The sequence below is a fragment of the Rissa tridactyla genome, chromosome 8, assembly GCF_028500815.1.
Source record: "Rissa tridactyla isolate bRisTri1 chromosome 8, bRisTri1.patW.cur.20221130, whole genome shotgun sequence".
NCBI lineage: Eukaryota > Metazoa > Chordata > Aves > Charadriiformes > Laridae > Rissa > Rissa tridactyla.
Window position 1 is genome coordinate 22,539,569 of NC_071473.1, and position 23,166 is coordinate 22,562,734.

The 23,166-nt window shown below is 55.0% G+C and overlaps 1 protein-coding gene across 1 annotated transcript in view; it reads left to right on the forward strand.

Moving 5' to 3' along the window:
- Window positions 1–23,166, forward strand: part of CACNA1E (calcium voltage-gated channel subunit alpha1 E) — a 98,799-nt gene that overhangs the window by 26,553 nt on the left and 49,080 nt on the right. The window contains exon 7 of the mRNA XM_054211798.1: window positions 11,376–11,479. Within this exon, the coding sequence (XP_054067773.1) occupies window positions 11,376–11,479 (104 nt within the window). The remainder of the gene's footprint in view (window positions 1–11,375; window positions 11,480–23,166) is intronic.

Consider the following 23,166-nt stretch of genomic DNA (forward strand, 5'->3'; position numbering starts at 1 on the left):
TGCTTGCTATAAACCCAAAAGCCATCTTGTGGCACAGGGGATTAGGACCGCAGGGAAGCAGGAGGGCAAAAAGTTACAGGGAGCTTTAGGAGATGCCAGGGCTGGGTGCTGGGAGCCTTCTGGGTGCTTTTGCAGCAGGAGGAGAGCTTTTTTTTTTGGGGGGGGGGGGGATGGGAAGAGAATCAAGTCCTCGACGGCTTCTAAAACACCGACGGAAAGGCAGTGGTTGTGGGCAGATCTGTGTGCGCCGTAGCCGTGAGGGGGAGATGGGGTGTGCGGGTCTCGCAGCCCCTGCGCGGAGCCGAGCGGCCGCCTGCCAACCGCCCGCCGGTTGCGAACGAACTCCTTAGGTGCGAAGCATGAGCCCTGCGTGCAGAGAGCAGCGGCGGAGAGACTTTAACACCCGCAGGAACGGCTGTGAAATGCCGAGCTGCTGCCGCAAGGAAGGGGGTTTGCAGCAAGCGTGACTCAGCCGCCACGTGCTTCCCGCAAGCCCGAGGGGCCGCGGCCAGGAGGATATGCGGGGAGGACGGCTGGGGACCGGGGCTGCCCCGGCCTTTGGGGGTCTCCTCTAAAGATGGGGTGAAAAAGGGACCGAGGTGACCCTCAACACGCATGAGAGGAATCTCACCAGGCTCAGGGGTCAGCATTTGGGGCTGCTGAGTGCGGTGCTGGGTTTTCCAAAGTTGCCTCAGGCCGGTTTTGACCATGAAGCACCCGACCCGAGGTCTTCTGCTGGAGCCTGGTTTTCAAACGTGGTTGAAACGTCCATCCTTTTTTTTTTGGAAACGGAGTCTGATTTGGGGTTTCCTGGGGAAGGGAGGTGTGTTAAATCACTGGCTGTGCTGGAGCACATGGATTGGAGGTGGGTGGAAGGTCCTGCTCCCAGCCAGCTCCCCAGCAGCTCTATTCGAGTGGCCTTGGAGGGGCTCAGGGGAGGAACGTGCTGCAAAGCAGTTATTTTTCTATGTGTGTGTGTGTATACAAAATTGCTCATTGCTTGCTGGTATAAATTCCTGGGGTGTCACTGTCGTCCCTTGGGATGCTCAATGCTCAGCCGCTCTCCCCAAAGCACCCATGCCTGAGCGGGACCTGAGCATCGTTCAGGTCTGGGTGTGTTTCTCCTCTTGCCTTTTGGCCAGCGAGGGCAATGCCTGGCTCTGTGTGGGGCAGCCAGGGGCCAGCGAAATTAATGACTAGGCCAGAGAGGAGTTTGCTCCTGTTGGGTTTTGCTTGGACCAGGAGCTGCGCTGGGAAACCTCCTTGAGCCCTGGTGCTTCCAGGAGCTGCTGAAGTTCCTTTGGACATCAGCGCCTGTCCCCTGGGGTCCCTGCTCCCAAGGTGAGAGCTGCAGCGGTGCTGGCCACATCCCAAGGGTCGCAGGGACTCTGCAAGTGAGGGCCAGTGGTGAAAAGACACCCCCCCCAAAACAGCACCTGCCATGACACCATGGTGATGGGCAGAGCACTGGAGGAGCTCAGTACAGCAGTGGTCCCACGGCCGCAGGCTGAGCCTGCCCTGCTCCTCCTTGGTGGGGCACTGTGGAGGATGAAGCTGGGAGCATGATGGGTGACGGTGTCTCCCAGCAAAAAGCTGGCTAGGGCTGGTGTCCAGGGAGAGGAGGAGGAGGAGGAGGAGGGAGAGAGGCTGGAGAGCAGAAGGGGATGGGAGGGATGGCAAAAGGGAAAAACCATTTGGCTTTTTAGCCCTCCGTGCCCTGGGACCATGCCAGGCTCTCGAGCTGGAATGCTTGCAAAGGGGAAAAAAGGAGTCCCTTCTTGTGTGTGTTTTAAATTTAAATGCAACACCAAAAAAATATCCTGTCGGGGAGGTATGAAAATTTAATCAACACCCAGTGCTCTTAGCAGCTCGGTAGCAAGCGCGGATCTTAATGCTTCTGCAGCTATTCCTGGCGGCTCCCAGCCATGCGGGCGAAGCCAGGTGTGCTGTGGGGGGGACAGGGACTGCCAAAAAGTCCCCGGCCACTGGTGGCACCGCAGGGCAGAGCCCCTTCCTGCTTCTTCCTCTGAAACATGAAACACGGAGTGATTTAAGTGTGTTTAAAGTGAGCGAGGACTTCAGAGAGGAGACTTCAAGTTCCGCCTGGAAGGTTTAAAACCTTCCTAACTTTTAGCGAAAGCTGTTTTTTTTTCCCCAAATGGCTCCTCTTGGTGGCCGAGCCGGCAGCTCGCGTGCTGGGTGATGGAGCCCGATCCCGACAGGCACATTGTGTGCCAGCCAGCCTGCTTTACCCTCCTCTCCCTTTGGAAGTAAACGGCTCTTTCTCCGCGCTCAGCAAAGCCAGACCCTCGCCAGCTTGCCAAATGTTCCTGCCTTTTTTTTTTTCTTCCCCTCTCTCCCTTTTCCCTCTGTTGTATATATGTGTGTGTGTGTGTGCGCGCGCGCGCTGAAATGACACAGCAAGAAACAAACTGTGTCTGCTGGATCCCCAGCTTTGCCGGCATGTTCTATCAAAAGCTCCCTGCCCACTCCCTCCTCCCTGCCCGCGCGGGAAAGTCTTGTTCCTAGACCGTCTGCCGGCAGGAGTGGAGGAGCCGAGGGGCTGGCGGAGGCACCAATGCTCCGGCACCAATGCTCCGGCACCCATGCTCCATGCTGCCGAACAACTCCGGGCTCGAGGAGGGGAGGTGGCAGGGGATCTCGGTGCTGCCTCGTCCCTCGTTGCTCATCTTTCTTAAGCCCAGGACCTGTCATTTCCTTATTTGACGCTGGAAATTGCGCCCATGAGGCTCTGCAAAGCTGTTTCCGCGCCTCTGCGGTGGTGCACGTGCTGCTGTGCTGTGTGGGGGTATTGGGGGTGAATTGGTGTCCCCGAGCGAGGTCGCACATGGCTCTGTTGTCCCAGAGCATCACAGCCAGAGCTGGGCACGTTCCTGCATCTAGGAAACAAATCACGGAGCCCGCGCTGCTTGCGGTGTGCTTGAAACAAAGCAGGGATCCAGCCTGGCAATTGCCAAGCCCCATTGGCAAAAAAAAACCCAAAACACCCCAAAAGCTGATCCCATGAAAAACCGTGCCCCACCGCAGCACGCAGGCCCCGGGTCCAGCCGGAGAGGCAGAGGCGCTGGCACGTGTCCGAGCTCCATGCTGAGGATGTGCACTGGGAATGCCGGCGCTGCCTTAGCCAAGCGCTGGGTCTAAGGAAGGCTGGGGAGCTTTGCAAATACTCCGTTGGGAGAAGTTCACGCTGTGGGCACCAGTTCACGCACCAGTTAAGGGGTTGCCCTCAGGTGGGGCTGGGGGAAGACGCAGGAGGGGTCCGGGCAGGGGGAAGGTGGGAGCTCGGGAGCAGAGGTGGGGGCAACTGAGGGGTCACAGCGAGGGATGGCTGGGGGGAGAGGAGGAGGAGGGGAAGGTGCGTGGGGACAGGGTCTGCTGGGGCACTTGGGTGCCATTTCTCAGTAGGTTGGAGGAGAACGGAACAAAAATTGGTCTCCACGCCCATTCGATATATTTTGAAAACACTTGATTTTTAGTAGCGCTTCTAGCAATGCTTTTTTTTTTTCTTTTTTTTTTTTTGCATTCCACTTCGAAAACAGAAAAATGAAATATTATGGGCTTTTTTTCCCTGTCTCCCCATTCCTTTCCCTTCCTTGCACAGACACGAGTGTGTCCGTGTGCTGAAGGGCTTTGCTGAGCTCCGTGCAGCACTCTGCAGGGACCCCTGCCTGCCTCCGGAGCATCCCAGGGGACTGGGAAAGGCAGCGCTGCAGGCAGGACATCGGGCAGGAGATGCCCACCCTGCCCGGACACCCCCACCGCAGGGCCGTGGCAAGGATACGTCCCGCCTCGGGCCAGCCCGGGCCCTGCAAAGGAAATGTACCAATTTCCTCATTAACCTGATTTGGGAAAGCAAAGCATTTTCATTCAGATCTTGTCCAGCGCCGGGGTCACTGATGGATACCAGGCAGGGCTGGCGGGGAGTGAAGCATGGCCCTGCATGCAGGAGATCAAATTACCGCTATTAAAGGGAAGAAAGAGATCTGTTACTGTGCTGGGGAGAGCAGCAGCGGGTGTCAAGGTCTTGAGGGAACCGGTTAGGCCAGGGAATCTGCTATAAGGTATTTTTTAAAATTTTTTTATTTCCCCCCCCGCCTTTTTGCTGCGGTATGGAGATTTTGAGGCCGTTCCTGCTGGCTGGCGTGTGTTTCTCAGCTGGATGCAGCTGTGGTTTGCAGGGAGAATCAGGTTGGGGAGCACAGAGGCGATGCTGGGGGAATGGCGTCAGCCCTGGTGGCGGCGTGGTGTGCATCATCACCAGGCAAAGCCCGTGGGGAGCGGCCAAGCCGAGGATTTGCCATACGAATCATGGGAGCTGTGGGTGTGTTCTCACCCGCTGTCCCTGCAGGTCTGCTCTGCCCCTGTGCCGGGCAGGAGGTGCTGGGGAAGGCAGGCAAAAGCCTCCTGAGATCCTGGCTTTCTCCACCATCCCCATGTCCCCTCGCTGGGATTGCAGCTGGGGGGGACAGGCGGATCTCTCCTGCCTGGCTGCGGCGCTGGGACAGTTTGGTCGCCCTGTTCCCTGCCCATTAAAGCCTGCCCGCAATGCAGGCAAAGCCACAGGTCCCTGTGGAAGCGCTCCATTGGGTGGGAGATCCTTGGCAGAGGACCTCAACGAGAGCAGGATGGGGCCACCCGTGGTGCTGGAGGTCCCGTGGATTTTTCTCCCCCCCCCAGCCCTGTAGCACAGCACTGCCGTATCCCCCAAGCACGTCACGGCCAGTTGGTTGCAGTAATGAATGTGTATTATCCCAATCTAATTACGCGCCGTTTTGGTCTGGGTTCAAACAGAAACCACAGAGGCTCTCTCCTAATGCAGATGGATTTTGACAGGGGGCTCGGCTGCCTATGGGGCATCAGCGCGGGCGGTTGATGTTGGCCAAGATGGTCGTGGAGGGCTTCAGGACGCGTCTCCTGCTGGGAAAGGGGCGTAAAGCTCCCCTCCTCTCCAGAGAAAGCCTAAAGCGGGAGCCCAGCCCTGTGACTAGACACCGGAGAGTCAACGAAGGCACATCACCATGTGAATGAAGTCTGGTGGCTCCCCACGTCCTGCTGCTCCCCAAATGAGTGGGTTGCCCGCAGCCGCAGTCCCCAGTTCCCCTCCCCGAGCTGGTGGGCCATGAGTGGCCGTTAAAAGAGCCTCGCACAGGCAGAACTCGCTTTCTGTTTATTTTTAGGTAGGAGAGACTGAATTTGTGGGCTTTTTTTGTGGGTTCCCCCCCCCCTCACCTCCCTTCCCCTATAGCAAAGAAATCCTAAAGTTTCCCATGTGAGCGCAGCCCGAGGGAGGGTACGTGTGGGCTGCGAGCTTGTGCTTTGCATTCCACTTGGGTATATATTTAGATTTCTTTAGATTTCTGGCCCCCCGAGTGAGACCTGCTTTTGCAGCTCCCCGCGCCTTTTCCTGCCCTTTGAGGGGAAAAAAAAAAAAAAAAAAAAAAAAGGTGGGGGGAAGAGGCACAAAACAATGCAAGAGCTGCTGAAAGAATAACACCGTGCTGGGGGTTGAGAAGCAGGAGCCGGCGGGGGCTCCTTTGCTGGGTGGGGACCCGCCATGCCGGCTCCGTTCCCCCATGAGGGTCCTGCTCCCACTCCTTGGTGGTGTCATTTATAGGCTTTGCTGGCGGCGGGATGGGTTGTGTCTGAGATGTGAGTGTGGTGGTTCAGCTCCGGCTGGGGGTCTCCACCGACCCCTTGGCGTGAGAAACGCCCTTAGGCACATAGTCCCTTGGGGAAGCTGTGGCTCCTGAGTCTGCGCCGACAAGCTCACTTTGGTTGTGGTTGTGTGTCGAGTATGCCTGGAGACAGCAACAAACACTGAAATCTTATGAAATTCAACAAGGGCAAGTGCAGGGTGCTGCACTTGGGGAGGAATAACCCCCTGCACCAGGACAGGTTGGGGGTGACCTGCTGGAGAGCAGCTCAGTGGAAGGAGACCTGGGAGTCCTGGGGGACAACAGGATGACCATGAGCCAGCAATGTGCCCTTGTGGCCAAGAAGGCCAAGGGCATCCTGGGGTGCATCAAGAAGAGTGTGGCCAGCAGGTGGAGGGAGGTCATCCTCCTCCTCTGCTCTGCCTTGGTGAGGCTGCACCTGGAGTACTGTGTCCAGTTCTGGGCTCCCTGGTTCGAGAAGGACAGGGAACTGCTGGAGAGGGGACAGCAAAGGGCTACCAAGATGCTGAGGGGACTGGAACACCTCTCTCATGAAGAAAGGCTGAGGGATTTGGGTCTCTTCAGTCTGGAAAATAGACGGCTGAGGGGGAATCTTATCAATGCTTATAAATACTGAAAGGGTGGGTGTCAGGAGGATGGGGCCAGGCTCTTCTCAGTGGTGCCTGGGGACAGGACAAGGGGTAACGGGCACAAACTGGAGCATAGGAAGTTCCATCTCACCATGAGGAGGAACTTCTTTCCTTTGAGGGTGGCAGAGCCCTGGCACAGGCTGCCCAGAGAGGTGATGGAGTCTCCATCTCTGGAGACATTCCAAACCCACCTGGACGCGTTCCTGTGCCACCTGCTCTGGGTGACCCTGCTCTGGCAGGGGTAGGGAGCTCCAGAGGTCCCTTCCAACCCCGGCCATTCTGTGATTTCTCAGTCTGGTGGCCGTGGGAGAGCTCGGGTGGTTTAGGCTGGTGGGGATGCGTATCGAAAAGGTGGTTGTCTTAAAGGGAAGGGAAGAAGCAGCAAAGGTCAGCCATCAGGCAGCTCTTCCGTTACCCAAAGGGCTTGGCTGAGTGATGAGACCTGGTCTTCAGGGACAGGAGACAGGAATTTCTTCATTAAAGGTGTTACAGCGTTCATGTAACTTGGGGATTGAACTTCCTATGTCTACCCTGATCTCCGTACCTGAGGGCCTCCTGGTACCTTCAGCAAAGGGGAAAAAATGGTGGGAAGGCACAGCAGACCAAGGCAATAAACACTGCCTAAGGAGGAATATTAAGAACAAACGATGCCCCAAAGGGATGGGAAAAGGGGCTGCTCAGTCAAGACAACTACACCTTAGTGCCAAAGAAGTTAGAAAGTGCTATGGGAGCTGCCAAAAGTCACGCTGACACGGACCTCGTGAAGGATGCTCAAAGGGGCAGCGAGTGGTTCCTCACCTCTGCGGATAGAAGCAAGGCACGGTGGAGCGACGGCTAGGGAGTTTTGGGTACGGATGGATGTTTCACCCCACCTTCTGGTCAACGCCAAGACAGAGGCAACACAAAGGGCTGGATAGCAGGAATTGAGGACACAGGTGTGAGCGCTGCCGATGTGGAAGCTAAACGCCAAGACCATCGGATCCATCAGCCCGGCGTTTAGGATGGCTTCCCCCCTACCCGTGCTTGGAGGGAGCTGGCACATGAAATGGCAGGTCTGGTAACAAGTATTTTTAACAACTCCATCGAGTTGGGGGAGGCACCATCTGACTGGAGAATAGCGAATGCGATGCCTATATTTAAAAGCGGGGGGAGGAGGGGAAAAAAAGTAAGGCAGGCAGGAATAGGACTGTAAACCTGACCTCAATCGCATGCCATTTCGGAACAGGTTTGGAAGGCAAAAAATGAAAATGAATCATGGGTTTGCCAAAGGTAGGTCACTCCAGGCTAACCTGGCATCGGAGACCTGGAAGCGTGTAGAGCTGCTCTTTGTAGTAAAGCTTTTGCTATGGGAAAATGTTAACGAAGTGGAAAAGAGGGGAAGGAGAAAAGGAGCTCTGCAAGGCTGGCAGGGAAGTGAGCAGCATCGGGATGGTGCTGGGTGGTGGTGAGGGGACGTAGTGGCTGGCTGTGACCGGCGAGGCTCCTCGGGGATGAGTCATCGACTTTCCTGCTTCCAGTTTACGGCATCGGCGGCTTCCCAGAGGTGGGGGGACAGAGGCTGCCACCCCGGGCTGGTGGAGTTTGAAGGCTGGAGGAAGAGATGTGGGATGCGGTGAGAAATGGAAAGCCATGTGCTTGTTGAGTAACAGCAAAGATATCTCCTAGGAGCCCAGGTCTTGCTGATTGGGAATTAGCGGTGTGGAGGAGGAGGAGAGGGGATGAGCGAGTGAGCGCAGGGTGACCGTGGTGCCCTGGTGGAGTCAGGGAGGTTTGCAGGCAGGATGGCAAAGCCTCGGTAGCATCACGCAGGGATGGAGCGGGACCCATCAGAATCTCTCACTCGGGTCTCCTGTGTCCAGGGAAGATAAACTGAGCCTGGACCAGAGAAGGGAAGGAGCTACTAGATAAAATAGGGAGGGAGAGCCAGTCATACAAGAGAGAACCAGAGGGACCTTGCTTTGGCTAGGAAAGCAGAGCCCGGGGATGGTCATGATAGCTATCTATAAATACATCAGGATGGGAAACAGTATTTCAGCCAAAAAAGCTAGTAAAAGAACAGAGGCATATATAAAATGACCACAAATAAATTTAGGTTGAAAATTAGAGCAGCCATTAGAGAACCTGCTTGAGGAGCCCTCCGCTAGGAATAGCGTAATTAAGGTGAAGCTGACAAAACTCTAGGGGAGATTTCATGATACGAGGGGGTCTGGACTCAGCAACTCTGCGAGACCCTGGCAGCCTGCGTCTTTCTCTCAGGCAAAGGCAGCCGGGTGTGGTGGTTCCTTTGGTTTCCTCGGCAGATGTGCTTCAGCTTTGGGGAGTGGAGAGTTGGGAATGCATCCACTCGTTTGTGTAGGGACGTACGTGCAGGCGTGCATGCTGTTCTGCCTGCTGATGCCCCGCCGCACTGGATGCTTTGTGGTCACGCTCTCTGCCACGGGCTAGAGAAGCAGTGGAAGATGCAGAGCCTGTGAAATGCCAAGCCCCTTGTGTTTCCCAGACAAGCCCCCTTGTCCCCCCCTGAGCTGGGCCCCTCTGGAGTAGCTCTTCCAGCTCCTTGGGGAATAGAAGGGCAAACTTTGGCAGTCGGGGTGGCCAAGTAGATCATTGGCTGGAGCCACTGCAGCCTGGCTGGGCGTCACCCGCTCCCGGGTTTGGTACAGAGCATCGGGATGCGCCGTGGAAAAGTTTATCTTGGGGCTGGAGGGTCCTGGCAAAGCCAGCATCAGCCAGGGGACCCGCGTGGCTGCTCAGGGCAGGACTGTTCCCTGGCCCTGCTGGCATTGTCCTGGGTGACTGGGACCATTCCTGAGCGTGGTGTGGTCATTGGTGTGTCCTTGGGTATGTGGGGTCAGTGGCCACAGCTCCACATCCCCACCCCTGCCCCTGCAGTGCTGGACATGTAACTCCCCACCTCGCCCCAAAACCCTTAAAATCTCCCCAATCCCCTTTACCTCCACCCCCGTGGGAGCTGGGTACACAAATGCACGTAGAGGTGTCCTGGCAGGGCCCTGCCGAGCCCCTGCCTCAGCTTTCCCAGCTGTGGGTTCCTGGTGCCACCAGCTCTGGCCATGGCCACAAACTGCAGCAGGAAGAGGTGCTCTGGGTGCTGCTGCTGGTATCACCGGCTGATGACCCCAGGGAAACTGCCCTCTGCTCCATCATCTCATCCCCGTCTCCCACTCCATCTCCTGCCGCGCATCATTGGAGGGGAGAAGGCCAAAGGAGGGGTGGCGATGGCCCAGCCATGGGGGAAGATGTCTCCTTCACCTGTAGGAAAGGAGCTCATCTGTTTTGCGTGCCCTGTGCCAAGGACCTTGGGGAAAACCCATGATTTTTGGGCAGGAGCCAGTTTCGAAGGCGAGCGATCCCTGGCACGGGTGGCAGGTACCCAGTGGCATCTTTGGCAGGGAGCTGAAGCCCAGTCATGTTCAGGCCGAGGAGTTGCACGATGCCTTGAAAACTGATGCCATGGCAAATGGTGCTGTTGGAGCAGAACCACGGTGGCCTGCGTGTCTCTGGAGGGCGGTGATGAGCGTTGCTTATACAGGATTCCCATGCATTGTTCCCACCTCCCTGCTCTCGCTTCTCCCGCGGCCCCGAGGAACGGGGCTGGTGGTGGACTGGGGCTCTTGAAAGGTGCAGGACCTTGAGAAGACATGTGTGGTCTCCTCGGGGCCAAAGGAGGAGGGCGTTGAGACTTTCCAGGTTTTCCCAACCTCAAAGGCGTTATTGCTGCTGGGTGCCAGGCTCTCCTCGGCGCTTGGGTCTCTGCCCACAGCATCGCCCTCCCTGGTGCTGTGGTGGATGCCTGCAGCGGGATGTGCCAACATTGCCCTTCCTGCCTTGGGCTCGGCGTCAGGGTGGTGGGGATGCCCAGCCGAGGTTCCCGCTGACATCTCGGTCACCAGAGGAAGACTCCAGCGCGGTGGCTTTCTCTTCCCTCGTCGGAGAGGAGCTTCTCCCCTTGCAGAGCCTCATTTCGTCTCCTGCACCGGCTGACCGGGAGATGTGGTGCCAATGACTCAGACGAAGATGAGGGCTTAATTAGCACAGGGAGAAGGGGGGGAAGAGAGAGAAAAGAGCCTTTCATTGCAACAAGATTGATACCACCTCCCCCAGACAGTCACGTTCTGCCGCATCACCCTCCAGCCCGGCGTCATGTGCGCCGTGCCTGACACCGGAGGACAAATGGGGCCTGGGAAGCAGCTACAAGGTACAGAGGGGCACTGCTTTATTAAGAGCCTCAGTGAATAAATGTCTGGGAGGTATAGAGGAGGGTTTGCCGGCAGGCTTTTTAGCTGTTGGGCTTGGCCCTGCGGTTAGAGCTCCCCTTGGCTCTCAGTGCCTTGGGGTTGGGGTAACACACCCAGGACGGGAGGGTGTCTGCGATTTATTACCGATGATGCCATCAACAAAATGCTTATGTGAAGGCGTGGGGCTTGTCCACACCAGCTCTTTTCCCCCTGGACACAGAAGGACAAGCATTGGCCGCCTCTTCTTTATCCACCAGCCTCCCTGGCCCTAAGGAACCTTATAAATCTTTCCCTTTTAACCAGCGCTGTGCTCAGCCAGCGCTGCCGCTGCAGGGCTGCTTCGCCCTGTCTGGGTGGGATGTGCAGGGCAGCACCGAATCAAGCCGCTGGGGGAGGCACGCTCAGGGTGGTCCCCGCGCCCTCAGCACCGCGATTTTGGGCTGCTCGTCCCTGGACCTCTGCTTGCCCACCACTGAGAGACTGTCTTACAGCCCCTGCGTCCCTGCAGGGGTGGTAGGAGGAGGCAGAGGAGAGTGGTCCAGCCCGATGAGGGCTGGAGACTGCGGAGGGGAGCATGACTGGGGCAGGATGCCGAAGGGCATCAGGGCACTGCCTGTGGGCATGCCTGTACAGGCAGCGCCCCGTGCCCATCGAGGCTCGGGAGGCATGGCCACATCACCCCGAGCAGCCTGGTGTGGTCAGCGCGGAGGGAGAAACTAACACCCTCTCCCTCTGCCCCGGGTGCTAGGTGTTGAAGATAACGTCACACGTGTTTTTTTTTCTTTCCCCTCCAGACCAATGATGCCTTAGGAGCCACGTGGAACTGGCTGTACTTCATCCCCCTCATCATCATTGGATCCTTCTTTGTGCTCAACCTTGTCCTGGGAGTGCTGTCGGGGTAAGCGAGATGCCGTCCGTCCTTCCCCTCTGGGCCGTGCCCATCGCGTGTCTCTGAGCCCTGAGGTTGGCCCCTGGTGCTGCTGTGTCCTCCAGGACACCAGTAGCTGGTTCCCACCATCCCCTCCACGCTTGCGTGCCCCACAGCAAGGGATCGCTCCCCAGATCTCCTTAGCTCCTTGGCTCCCCGGGGAGCTGGGAAAGGGGCAGCCTTGAAGATGCTTTCGCGTTGTTTCTCCTTGCTGAAGAGCTTGTGGTTTTGGTCACCTGTGAGAAATGGTCAGTGGTGATCTTCTGTCTGCTTGGGACCCGCTGGAGGGGAGAGACATGGTCGGGGGGGGGTGCTTATGGAAATGTGTTTGAGTCCGGAATGCATTTGTAGTGGGGTGTGCGTTTACTGGCTGATGGAGTGTGGTGGGTGCGGGTTGGGCTGGGTTTGGGGCTCATGTGGGGTGCCTCCACTCTGTCTGGGCTGTGGCTGGGAGGGTGTGCCTGGCGCCAGTGGGGGATACACACTGGTGAGGGTGGGGGGGGCCTGGGACATACGTGGACAAAGCGAGGACATGGGGACAAGACAACTGTCCCTGTTCTGCTCTTCCCAGGGGAAAGAAGGTTTTAATCCAAGCCATTAAGCTGGGTTTGGAGAGAAAAAGGCTTCTTGTCTCCATGACGATGAACTGCGGTTGCATCAGCCCATCCTCAACCGCTGGCAGGGGTTGGTGCATGGGGAGAGCATGCCCTCTCCTGCACTGGGAGGAGGATGTGGGCTCTTCTGCCCTTGCTGCAGGTAATTTTTCCCTAAGTGCCCACTAAAAAGCACCACTGTAGCACTGGTTTGGCCAGATGGAAAGCCTTTAGATGCAGGGATCAGCGTAGAGACTGGCCCTGGTCATATCTGTCACTATCCTAAGTGAGGTGTGATGGTGGTGGTTTTAGGAGTGCTTCTGGAGAAGCACGCTGGGCTTCGGGGTCCGTTGGTGGGTTGAATTTCCCCAGCTCCCGCTCTGGGATCTGACTGAATCCAGGGGCTCTGGGGCCAGACTGCAGGAAGGGCTTCATGCTGCCTTGCAGGGAGCCAGCTCTTATGGAGGATGAAGACACCCAAGCAGCGTTGGGTGGCTTTTGCGTTTCTTGTGCCACATCCAGCTTGGGGATTTGAGCAAAGACCAACAAGGGTGTCAGTGTCAAGCGGGAGCTTTCCTACGAAAGCCCAGAGAAGGGAAGTTGGGAAGCTCGGGGCCAGGCAGCTGGAAAAGCCTCTTCTTGCAGCATTGAAGTGTGTCAACGTAGCGTGTTGTGTGGACACCGACGCTTTTGGTGCTGGTATGATGCTGAAAGCAGCCTCGGGACGCAGCAAGGTGGCACTTCTCTGTCCTGAAAGCCATCCACCAGCTAGAGGACCACACGGTGGCTGGTGGGATGCCCGACCCGTGCCCTGGTCCATGCTCGGTGCTTGCCTGCACCAGGACTGTGCCGAGGCAGCTGTTCCTATGCCCGCTGAATTGGATGCGGTTGTCTAGTGCTCTTCCCAGGCGCCGGCTGGCATTTCGACTGTTTGTTTATCACTAATAGGGTTTGTATTGGGGAAGGATGCAAGTGGGTGGGTGGCCTAATTGGCAATGGAGATGCTCTCGTGGCGTGCCAGATACCTAGGGAAAAGCATGACTGCTCAGCTCCCTGGAGGGCTGGGCAAGGTGAGTGGAGGTGGCAAGCTGGGCTTTGCCACCCAACGGCAAGGCCACCGCCTGTGCCCTCCTGCCTGGCCACGGCCACAGGCTTCCCCTGCGGCTCGGGGGATGCAGTACCCTGATGGTGGCGAAGCATCCTCTTGCCAAAGCTGCTGCCGGAGTAATGGAGGGGTGCGGCGCAGGGCGGGAGGAGGTACTTCTGCACGCAAACAATGCCCGTCCTTGAATGCAAGAAGGAGGGCTTCGTTCCTCGCTTTGCTGGCTTAGTTTTTATTGTTTTTTTTAACACTTCTCGCAATCCTCTCGCGCTGGGAGAGAGCACTCAGCTCTGCTGCAGGAGGGGAAGGGTGACCTTTCCATCCCCCCAGCCTCTGCGCTGGAGGAGCAGCCGGGGTCTGGCTGGATCCCCCCCCGCACGCCCTGCGGCTGGGCTGAGCTGGGAGCAGAGGGGCACTCCGGGGATGAGCTCCATGGAAACAACTCCACGTGAAGGAGACCTTTCCCTGGCATTACGGCGCTGATTTGGGGAAGACAGGCAGACATGCCCGGCTAGCTGAAATCGCCGTCGCTCTGTTAACTCAGGTGCAGCGGCGAGGACCCCGCTTGTGGAAACCCGGACACACGTTGCTGGCAAACTGCACCGTCTGCACTGGCAAATAACGAAGTCCTGTTGGGATTTCCAGCCTTGTTCTTGAAGTTCACGCTCGTGAGCTGCTGCAGAGCTGCCTCTCTGCCCTCGCTTCATCTCAGCAGGGGTTTTCTTTGGGGAAACAATCAAAGACCCGAGGCTGGTCCTGAATGCGAAGAGGCTGCAGGAGGACATTTGTATGTTTAACTTGCCACCATCAGAAGTTTGCCAGAGCCCAGATTTAGCAATCTTCTGGTTGCGATGCGCATCTCCCCCAACAGTCAGTTCCCCAACTGTTAAGCTGAGGCATGACCTCCGTGATGTAAACAGCCTGGATCCATCTGCTCCTAAGCACAAAGTATGTGGGAGAGGAAAAGAAATGATTTCCATCACACTGAGGCTCCTCGATTTTTTTTCTCTCTAAATACTAACACGCACGCATGCACTGGAATTGCATGCAACGCTATTAAGAGGAGATGGAGTCGCTCCAGGCAGGGACTTGGAGAGCCAGTTCTTCTGGGGCTTTGGCGTTTATTACTGTGTCTATTAACTTTCCCCCTCTACGGGTGCAATTACGGATCAATTAATTCCAACTGAAAGCAGGAAGGGGAAAAAAAAAACACAACCAGTTGGCCCTGTTCCTCTTTGAGAGCATTTTGCAGGTATGAAGCCCAAGGAGATGTGACTGCTCAGCTTTTAAAGCTACACAAGCTACCAAAATAATCCTGGCAGAAGAGAGTCAGTGGGAGCGAGCGAGGATGGAGCATCAGCTGAAATGCCATGTTTTCTGCCACGTGGCAGCTGGTGGATTTGGGAGCCTGGGAAGATCCCGAGACTCCTATCAAGCGTTGCCTGCTGCCATCCTGTGTCCCGAGGTTGGTGTCATCCAGCACCCTGCCGCGGTGGGGCAGGATGCACCTGCAGCTCTACACATCTTCCCAAGGAGAACGGCTGCAGCGCAGAGAGGGAATCGCCTGCTGCAGCCATCTCTGCTGTGGGATGGGTAGGAGGGGTGGATGGGACCCCTTCCCACCCTCCAGCTGATGGCCTGTTGTGCGCAGTGCCCTGCGGTCGGTTGGCTTTGAGTCAGGGGGATGGCAAAAGCTTGCATGTGCCCCATCCCGGCAATTTGCAAAGATCTGCTCTCTCCCTTCTTTGCGGGCGTGAAATGTTCTGGGCTTTTTTGTTCGGTTTTTTCTCGTGGGAAACAATTTGGATTTGTGCGTTCGTGCTGCATCTCCAAGAGCAGCAGAGACCGGGTGAGAGCCATGCTGGCCGGTCCCCGCTGCCTGTGGTGTGCACGGTGCCACGGCAGCAGTAATGCCGTCCCGGTAATGACCACAGCTCACCTGTCCTAGCCACCGCAGGGGTCCTGCCTGCTTTGCCCTTCCTGGCAAGAAGATGTCTTACGACTAGCTTGTCGCTGGGAGCAAGAAGATGAAAGAGTGAAGATAAAAAATAAGCCATGCTTGGAGGTATAACGCTGAGGACTCGTGCAGGGTTTCTGATACCAGACAGGCTGTCTTTTGGCTCTTCTATCTCCTTTTCCTCAGCCCCTGCAGTAAAGCCCTCTTCCGTGCATTGCAGCATCTGTCCTCCTGTTGAGGTAGACCTGTAGCCCTGGTGGACTCCTTTCCCCTATCCAGTCTTGTACGTCCAGCCCCTTTCCAGGGTGACAAAGCTGCTGTCATCACTGGAACTCCTGGTCCACAGCAATGGCTGGGTGGGTGCAGAGTGGAACGGGATGCTGGCCAACCTGAGAAGGCTGGGTCCTTGGATCTGCCGAGGAGAAGACCTCTGGAAGCTGCTGGCAGAGCAAGAAATTGAGCACGATGGCAAGAAAAATGAAATCCATCTGCCTTGTACCAAACAAGAGAGTAATTTAAATCCTCCTAATTGCTTCCACTCATCCTGGTGATGTTAAGTCTTTTCTCCCTTTGAGTCTTTTCTGCCCCCCACCCCCAGCTCTTGCATTAAGCCTTTGAAAGAAACGACTAATGTTATAATTAAAGGATCAATTTGGCAAGAATTCTTTGTCTTAAGATCTTCTTTCTTTCAGGTTGGGTTAGCGCTGCGTTCCGAGTCTCCGGAGAGTTTTCTTCAGCTCCTTCAGGAGCCTTCTGTACCATCTCTGAAATCTTTTCACTTCACTTAATTTGAATTTTTTTCCCATCCAATTTTGAGGCATAACAAACGATGAATAAAATTAAGTTTTATAGCAATTAATAATAAGGGCGCTGAAGGAACAAGTGTACATTTTCAGTGGAGGCAGGGGGTTATTTTGCCGGCTCTACGCAAAACCTGGGCCCATGTGTTTGAGCTGGATCAGGTGGTTTGAAGCCAAGAAACGCTGGGAAGAGGATTAATGTCTCGGAGGTAGGCGGTTTGTGGAGGGGAAAGCAGGGAGACACGTCGCCACAATGCGGGAAGGCTTGTGGGGACATCATGAGGGATAGCGAGATGCCAAAAAATATGCCTGAGAAATATTGCACCAGAAAGCGTGAAAGCTTGGAAGGATCATTGGTTTCTTTTTTTTAGGTTTTTTTTTGTTTTTTTTTTTCCTTTAATGGTTGTAGCATCTCAGGGAGTGGCTCGGATGAGACGTAAAATGGCTGTGCCCATTGTGTGTTTGGGGATTGACTAGCTGGAACGGCTTTTGGACGGAGGTGTGGGTGTAATGGGGGGAGGGTGGGCTGCGATGCCTCCTGCCAGCTCCCCCAGCACCGTCACGGGACGCGCGTTGGTCGGGCCACGCTTAGCGAAAAATGGCCGCACTTGTCTCTGTGTTCTGGGCAAGCTCTTGTGTCAAGGACGTGGTATTTGAACATGAGTGAAGCAAAGGAGCCTTTGAGATCTTCATCTATATTCAGCAGCCAGGTGGGCATCCATATTCAATGAGCGCTTCTCCGCCTTGCTCCGCTGTACCACCTTTCTGCGGAGGGACTCCAAGCCCTTTGCAAACAAGCTGCCTGATGAGAGACATGCGTGTCTGGGGTGCTGGGTCCCCTGGTGTTACAGGGAATAACGACTCCGCTTACAGCCAGCCGGACAGGATTTAAAAAAAAAAAAAAAAAAAAAAAATCCACAACAAAGCGACGACTCGGCGCCTTTCCCCTTTGATTTCTCTTCACAAATTATTTGCCAGCGTGTCTCAACTGCTTCAGATTTGCTCTTATTCCTGCCTCCCTGCAAATCTGCTCTGTGGACTGCCCGTTGCCTGCAGGCCGTGGGTGAAAAGACTCAGTTTTTGATCCTCTCAACAAAGCACTCGGCAGAGAGTTCTGGTTTACAGATTGCTTTTGGAATTGCGTGTTCCAGACAGGCGTAATTTCCATCGTCCTGGTTAATGACAGCAATCGCGTGGCCGTGGCTGCAGCTCTTTGACTGGGGGGATGGCTTTGGAGGTGCCCAGTTGCCCCATGACCAACTCTATCCTTGCAAGGGGGTGCTGGGCACTCCTGTTGGGTGAAGTAGACAGGATGCCCCGAAGGAATCACGTAGCGTTATCAGTTCTTTGGATCACGGAGGCGGCTGTTTGTGTGTGTTTGTGTGTTTGTTTGTTTTGCAGTGGCGGAGTGCCATATCTAGCAGTTGCGTTGTGGGTTTCACGCTTGCTGGTTGGTTCCGAATTCATTGTATTTGTGTGTCGAAGGCGTCAATTAGAGGGCTTGGAGGTTCCTGGGAAGTTAACATGATGAAATGTTGAGAATCGGCGATTTTTTTCTCGCGCTGTAACTCACCTGCAGTACTGTCCCTGCACCTTTCATCTGCAGATGACTCTCACTTGTGAAGGGGGCCTATAAAACTGTTCTCCGCTTACAGAGGATAAAAACTGGAGCATAGCAGGGAAGGGGAGGAGTGACATTTTCCCAGCGCTGCATGAGCCAGTGGGAGTGATTGCGAACAAAGCCCGGGGCTCTTGAAGCAGTGAAGCTGCTCTGCTCATACCAACCCTGCCTGATAAGAGCGAAATAAAATCCAGAGCCTGTATCTCTGCTTCTTGCTGCTGGGGCTACCAGACCCTCCGCCACCTCTATGCAGCGTGGGTTGGCCGTGCTCTTGCTGCTTTTGGCGCAATATTGTAAACGACAGGCTTCTCTGAGCAATGGGGACAGAGATGCAAAGCCCAGCATTGTTACCCTTGGAAAAATGTTGAAACCGAGACTCTACAACTGGAACGTTGGTGGCTCCCTTCTCCCGGGGATGTTTCTCCTCTTTGTCATTTATTTTTCTCTACTTCGAAACAATAAGCTCTCCAAACTGTTGGCTGCTCTGAGCACAGAATCATAGGGCTGGAAGGGACCTCTGGAGATCATCTAGTCCAACGCCCTGCCAGAGCAGGGTCACCTAGAGCAGGTGGCACAGGAACACATCCAGGGGGGTTTGGAATGTCTCCAGAGATGGAGACTCCACCACCTTTCTGGGCAGCCTGTGACAGGGCTCTGCCACCCTCAAAGGAAAGAAGTTCCTCCTCATGGTGAGATGGAACTTCCTATGGTCAAGTTTGTGCCCGTTACCCCTTGTCCTGTCCCTGGGCACCACTGAGAAGAGCCTGGCCCCATCCTGCTGACACCCACCCTTTCAGTATTTATAAGCATGGATAAGATCCCCCCTCAGCCGTCTGTTTTCCAGACTGAAGAGACCCAAATCCCTCAGCCTTTCTTCATGAGAGAGGTGTTCCAGTCCCCTCATCATCTTGGTAGCCCTTTGCTGTCCCCTCTCCAGCAGTTCCCTGTCCTTCTCGAACCAGGGAGCCCAGAACTGGACACAGCACTCCAGGTGTGGCCTCACCAGGGCAGAGCAGAATAGAGAGGGAGGATGACCTCCCTCCACCTGCTGGCCACACTCTTCTTGCTGCAGCCCAGGATGCCCTTGGCCTTCTTGGCCACAAGGGCACATTGCTGGCTCATGGTCATCCTGTTGTCCCCCAGGACTCCCAGGTCTCTTTCCACTGAGCTGCTCTCCAGCAGGTCAGCCCCCAACCTGTCCTGGTGCAGGGGGTTATTCCTCCCCAGGTGCAGCACCCTGCACTTGCCCTTGTTGAGTTTCATAAGGTTCCTCTCCGCCCAGCTCTCCAGCCTGTCCAGGTCTCTCTGTATGGCGGCAGAGCCTTCCGGTGTGTTAGCCACCCCCCCCAGCTTTGTGTCACCAGCAAAACTGCTGAGGGTGCACTCTATCCCTTCAACACAAATGTTGTGGAAAGCCTGACTTTTTTTTTTAAAGGTTACAGCAGGGTTGAGCTGCACACAAAACTAGTATCCACGTATGGTTTTCTCACGCTGATCTTGGAGTCCTCATTCTTGGAGAGCACGCGTGAAGTGTGTGGAGAAGGGCTGTTCCCACCCTGAAAGGCAGAGGCTGGACCGGACACCTGCATCTGTGCCGGGATCTACTGATGAGGGACAGGCTTTGCAGCAAGGTACAGCTGATGCCCAACCGTGTTCCGAAGTGATGGGTGAACCTGCTCTTGGATGAACAGGAGCCTGTTGACTGAAGCTGCCTGTGAACAAGAAACGGTGATTACTGGAGAGAAGAGGGGAGATATTTAAAGTCCTTGGTGTTCAGTGGGCTGTGTTCCCCATCAGCAGATGCAAAGTCTGAGTTCTCTTGTGTTCTTCACCGCTTTGAGTCACTTCGGTGTCCCCATTGCTGCTCTGGCTCTCCATCAAATGCCAATTATTTGAATTCTTGAACTTCGTCTTCAAAGCTACCCAAAGCCTGGACCCGGCAGATCCCATTACACAGCTGGCCAATGGTGGCCCTGTCCCTGCTGCTTTAGGCCCTACGTGAAGCCACGATGGCCCATATCTCTTTGAGGGACCAGCTTATAAAAGGAGCTCTTTAGTGCTGGGAGTCTTGACTTTGCTTCTAGTGGCTCCTCCTCTGGAGCCCCTCTGTCCTCTCCGCACTTGTGGAGGCAGTTTCCCATTTGGCCTGCCTTCTCCCCGTGTCTTCGTGTTGTCACTGCCTTTCCTTCCTGCCTCTGTTTTTGTTCACTGCTCCTCTTAGCGTGGGGGGTCAACACAAACTAGCATGACGAGGTCTTTCTGAATTGTTCATGCTGCTTGGCATCAATAATACAAGCCCCTTTAGGACCTGGTCAAAGTGATGGGCATCAGCGAGTGCCTATAACAAAATCCAATTTAAATCCCAACCTTTCTCCAAGGCAGAAGGTAACCATCAGCATCTGGCCCTTCTTAAGTGGGACAGTGATGTAATGGGTAATCTCAGGGCTGGTATCTCCCAGCTCCTTCCCGTTTTACCGTTCGACGTCGCCAACAGCTTGTCAGCTTTTCATTCCCCGGCTCATGTGTCTGCCGGCGCTCTATAAATGTGCTCTCTTTAGCATCGTCAGCTGCACACTTTGCTCCTTGCCGCAGCTTTGTCACATCACGGCGAAGAAGGAACTCTCGCCGAAGTACACTGGGATGATCAAAAGCTAGCGGCCACCACTGAAAAAGGAATGACAAGAAATAGGATGTTTCTGTTTTCTGTTTTTTTTAATTATTCTTCTCACCAGTTAGTACTTCATGGGAAAGCTTTCTCGAGACAATCCAGCTTTGGTAAGGAACCATAAAACAGTTTGGGTTGGAGGGAGATGTAAAGGTCCTCTGCTCCAACTCCCTTGCAATCAGCAGGGGCATCTTCAACTAGATGAGGTTCCTCAGAGTCCAACCTGACTTTGAATCTTCTCTGGCTTCTGGCAATCCGAGCGAACTTAAATCAAGCAACTACCCTCATGCAGAAAGCTCGTTGCCTCCCTCAAAGCAGACCTGTGAAGCACATCGTCCCCCTGCAAAGCATTTTTGTACCTTTTGGACTCTCTGGCCTAGCTTTTGCTCTTGGTTCAGTGCAACCATCCCGGTCCGCAATGCCGGTTCTGCTGCGCCTGCTCGCCACCGTCTGTTTAAGTTGAAGCACCAGGTTACAGACTGCACAGTTAATTCAACATGCCGACTTGAGTTCCTTTACACCTCTTGAGTAAATACCATCTGATCCCCCTGGTTTGCAACTGTCTCATCCGTGTTTTCCAAACCGTCTGTTGTCAGTTCTGTCCCGTAACCTTCCCTGACGCCCTGCTGGAGTCGAAGATCGGTTTTTTCCTCAAATTGTGGCGCTCAAAACGGAGTCAGAGCCATAAGCTGAGACCTCACGAGTGCCGAGGAGAGCAGCAGTATTACCTGATGTCTTACAGATGGTGTTCCTTGTTATACATCCTGTTATATATGTTTTTTTCACAGCAGCACGGTACTGTTACCTCATCCTCAGCGTGTAATCCAGTATTTCTCCTCTTCCCACCCCATCCTTTCTGCTGCCTCATATCGTTTTAAGACCCATTTGGTAACTGATTTGTTGGAGGCATCCTCAACGGTGGCAAAAGGTGATGAATTGATGGGTTTGAAGAGGGTTGGCTTCTAGTTTCAAAGCATGGAAGCCACAATATTAATGTGACCAACGCTATACTCCCTTTCTGGACTCAAAGAAGATCTGGAAAGGATAAAAGTAGGGTTTTCTTTTCTTAGCTGGTTTTTGGTTGCTGTTTTTTCGTGGTTGGGTTTTTTGGGCGCTTTTCTTTTTGTTTGCCTTTTGGGTTTTGGTGGTTTCTGTTGGTTGGGTTTTTTTTTGGTTTTTGGTTTTTTGGTTTTTTTGTTGTTTGTTTGGTTTTTTGTTTTGTTTTGTTTTGTTTTTTTTTCAAAAAAGGGGGCCCATTTTCAAGCTGGATGCATTCACATGGGTTCTCTTCCTGTTAAAACCAGACCTGGACTCTCCAGTCCTTTGCGCAGAGCGCACCGATATGGTAAAAGCATCGCTGCCCAGGTGTGAGCAAGGGTGTGGGGGCCTGGGGAGGAAGGTGGCTGAGTGCAGCCGTGACCCCCCGAGGTCTCCTGCTGGGAGCAGAGATGCTCTCAGGCCACCTGAGGGGAATGCCGAGGCTGCGGAGGAGAATTTGCAGGCAGAGGAGGAGCGAACCGTCTGTGCTCCAATGGCCCCGGCAGGCTGGGCACGGCGCGCGGGTGGATGGTGCCCTTGTGTGCAGGAGGACAGATGGCACGCTGCTCCCCAGCTCCCACCGTGACCTTCAGCGCTCATCTCCATCGCTCGCTGCCTGCCTTCGGCTTTACGAGGCCAGATGGAGAAGGGCTGCAATGGCACAGGGTCGGCACGACTGGAGCTCAGCTGTCATGAGTGGACATTTTCGTGCTGGAAGCATCAGGATTTGGGGCCGGGAGACCCAGGTGGGCAGCAGAGGTGTTGCTGGTGAGAATCGAGCTTTCTGATGGGGGCTTCTACGCCCCCCTTGCAGGCACCCCATCAGCAGCACAGCCCTGGACTCTTTGCAAGGCAAAATTGGTCCGTCCCTGGCAGTGTAACCCAAACACACCCCGGGGATAGAGCCCTTCGATGGGAGGCAGGCGGCTGGCTCTTGCGGCGATGTGATGAGATGCTGCCCTGCCCGCGACTTGGAGCCTTCCCAAGCGGCTGTCAGTCACCGGCGCTGGCCCTGTTCTCACTCACATACAGTATTATCTCTACCCGCTGCTGCAAATTGGCTCTGAGCAATCCTTGATCTGTCAGCATCGCCTACCCACTCTCAGATGTCACCAGCCCCCGCTGCTGCCCTGCTCGGTAACGTGTCTCTCTGAAATGTAATAATTCATTAAGTTGAGCTTAACTTTTTTTCTTTTTCCCCCCTCCCCTCTCTGCCACACCTTCCTCCTTCTAATGGACAAAAGCAATTAAGCTCCATTAAGGATCAAGCGTGTGGGAAGTGTGTCCCTCGGAGACGCTGCCGCAGCTTCAGGGACCTTGTCCCTGGATGCGTGTGGTACCGGCTCCCTGCAATTTAGGGCTCCAGTTGGGTAGGGGGAAATGTTGCTCGATGAGGGGGGTGCTGGAAAAGACGCTCCCATTCCCTTCTCTGGGAAAAAGTTATCTGATGCTCAGCTGGTCCTTCTGGCTGAGTTTTATTGTGGACACGTGATGGTGGCTTCTCACCATGCAGCAGAAGGAGACACTAGTCTCAGCAAAGGAGGAGCTGGAAGACAAGAGGGATGGGCAAGCAGGAGGTAGCAGAGAGGGGCCAGATTCCCAGCTGGTGTAAATCAGGCGAAGCTTTCCAGCTGCTCCCACTCACAGATTATTTCTGCAGGGTCTGACCAGCAGAAGTTCTGCCGAGGTGCTGTCTGGCATGGGGTTATGGCCGTGGGGCAGAGGTTCAGCACACAGGAGGACCAGTGGACCAAACCAGAGGGAAAGAGGCAACTTCCCCACTCACTCTGGCTCCAAACAGCATCTACTCACCTCTTGACATCCTAAATTTGCTAATAAAAGCCGGTGAGGGATGGTGGCGCAGCCAAAATGGTCCTGCCT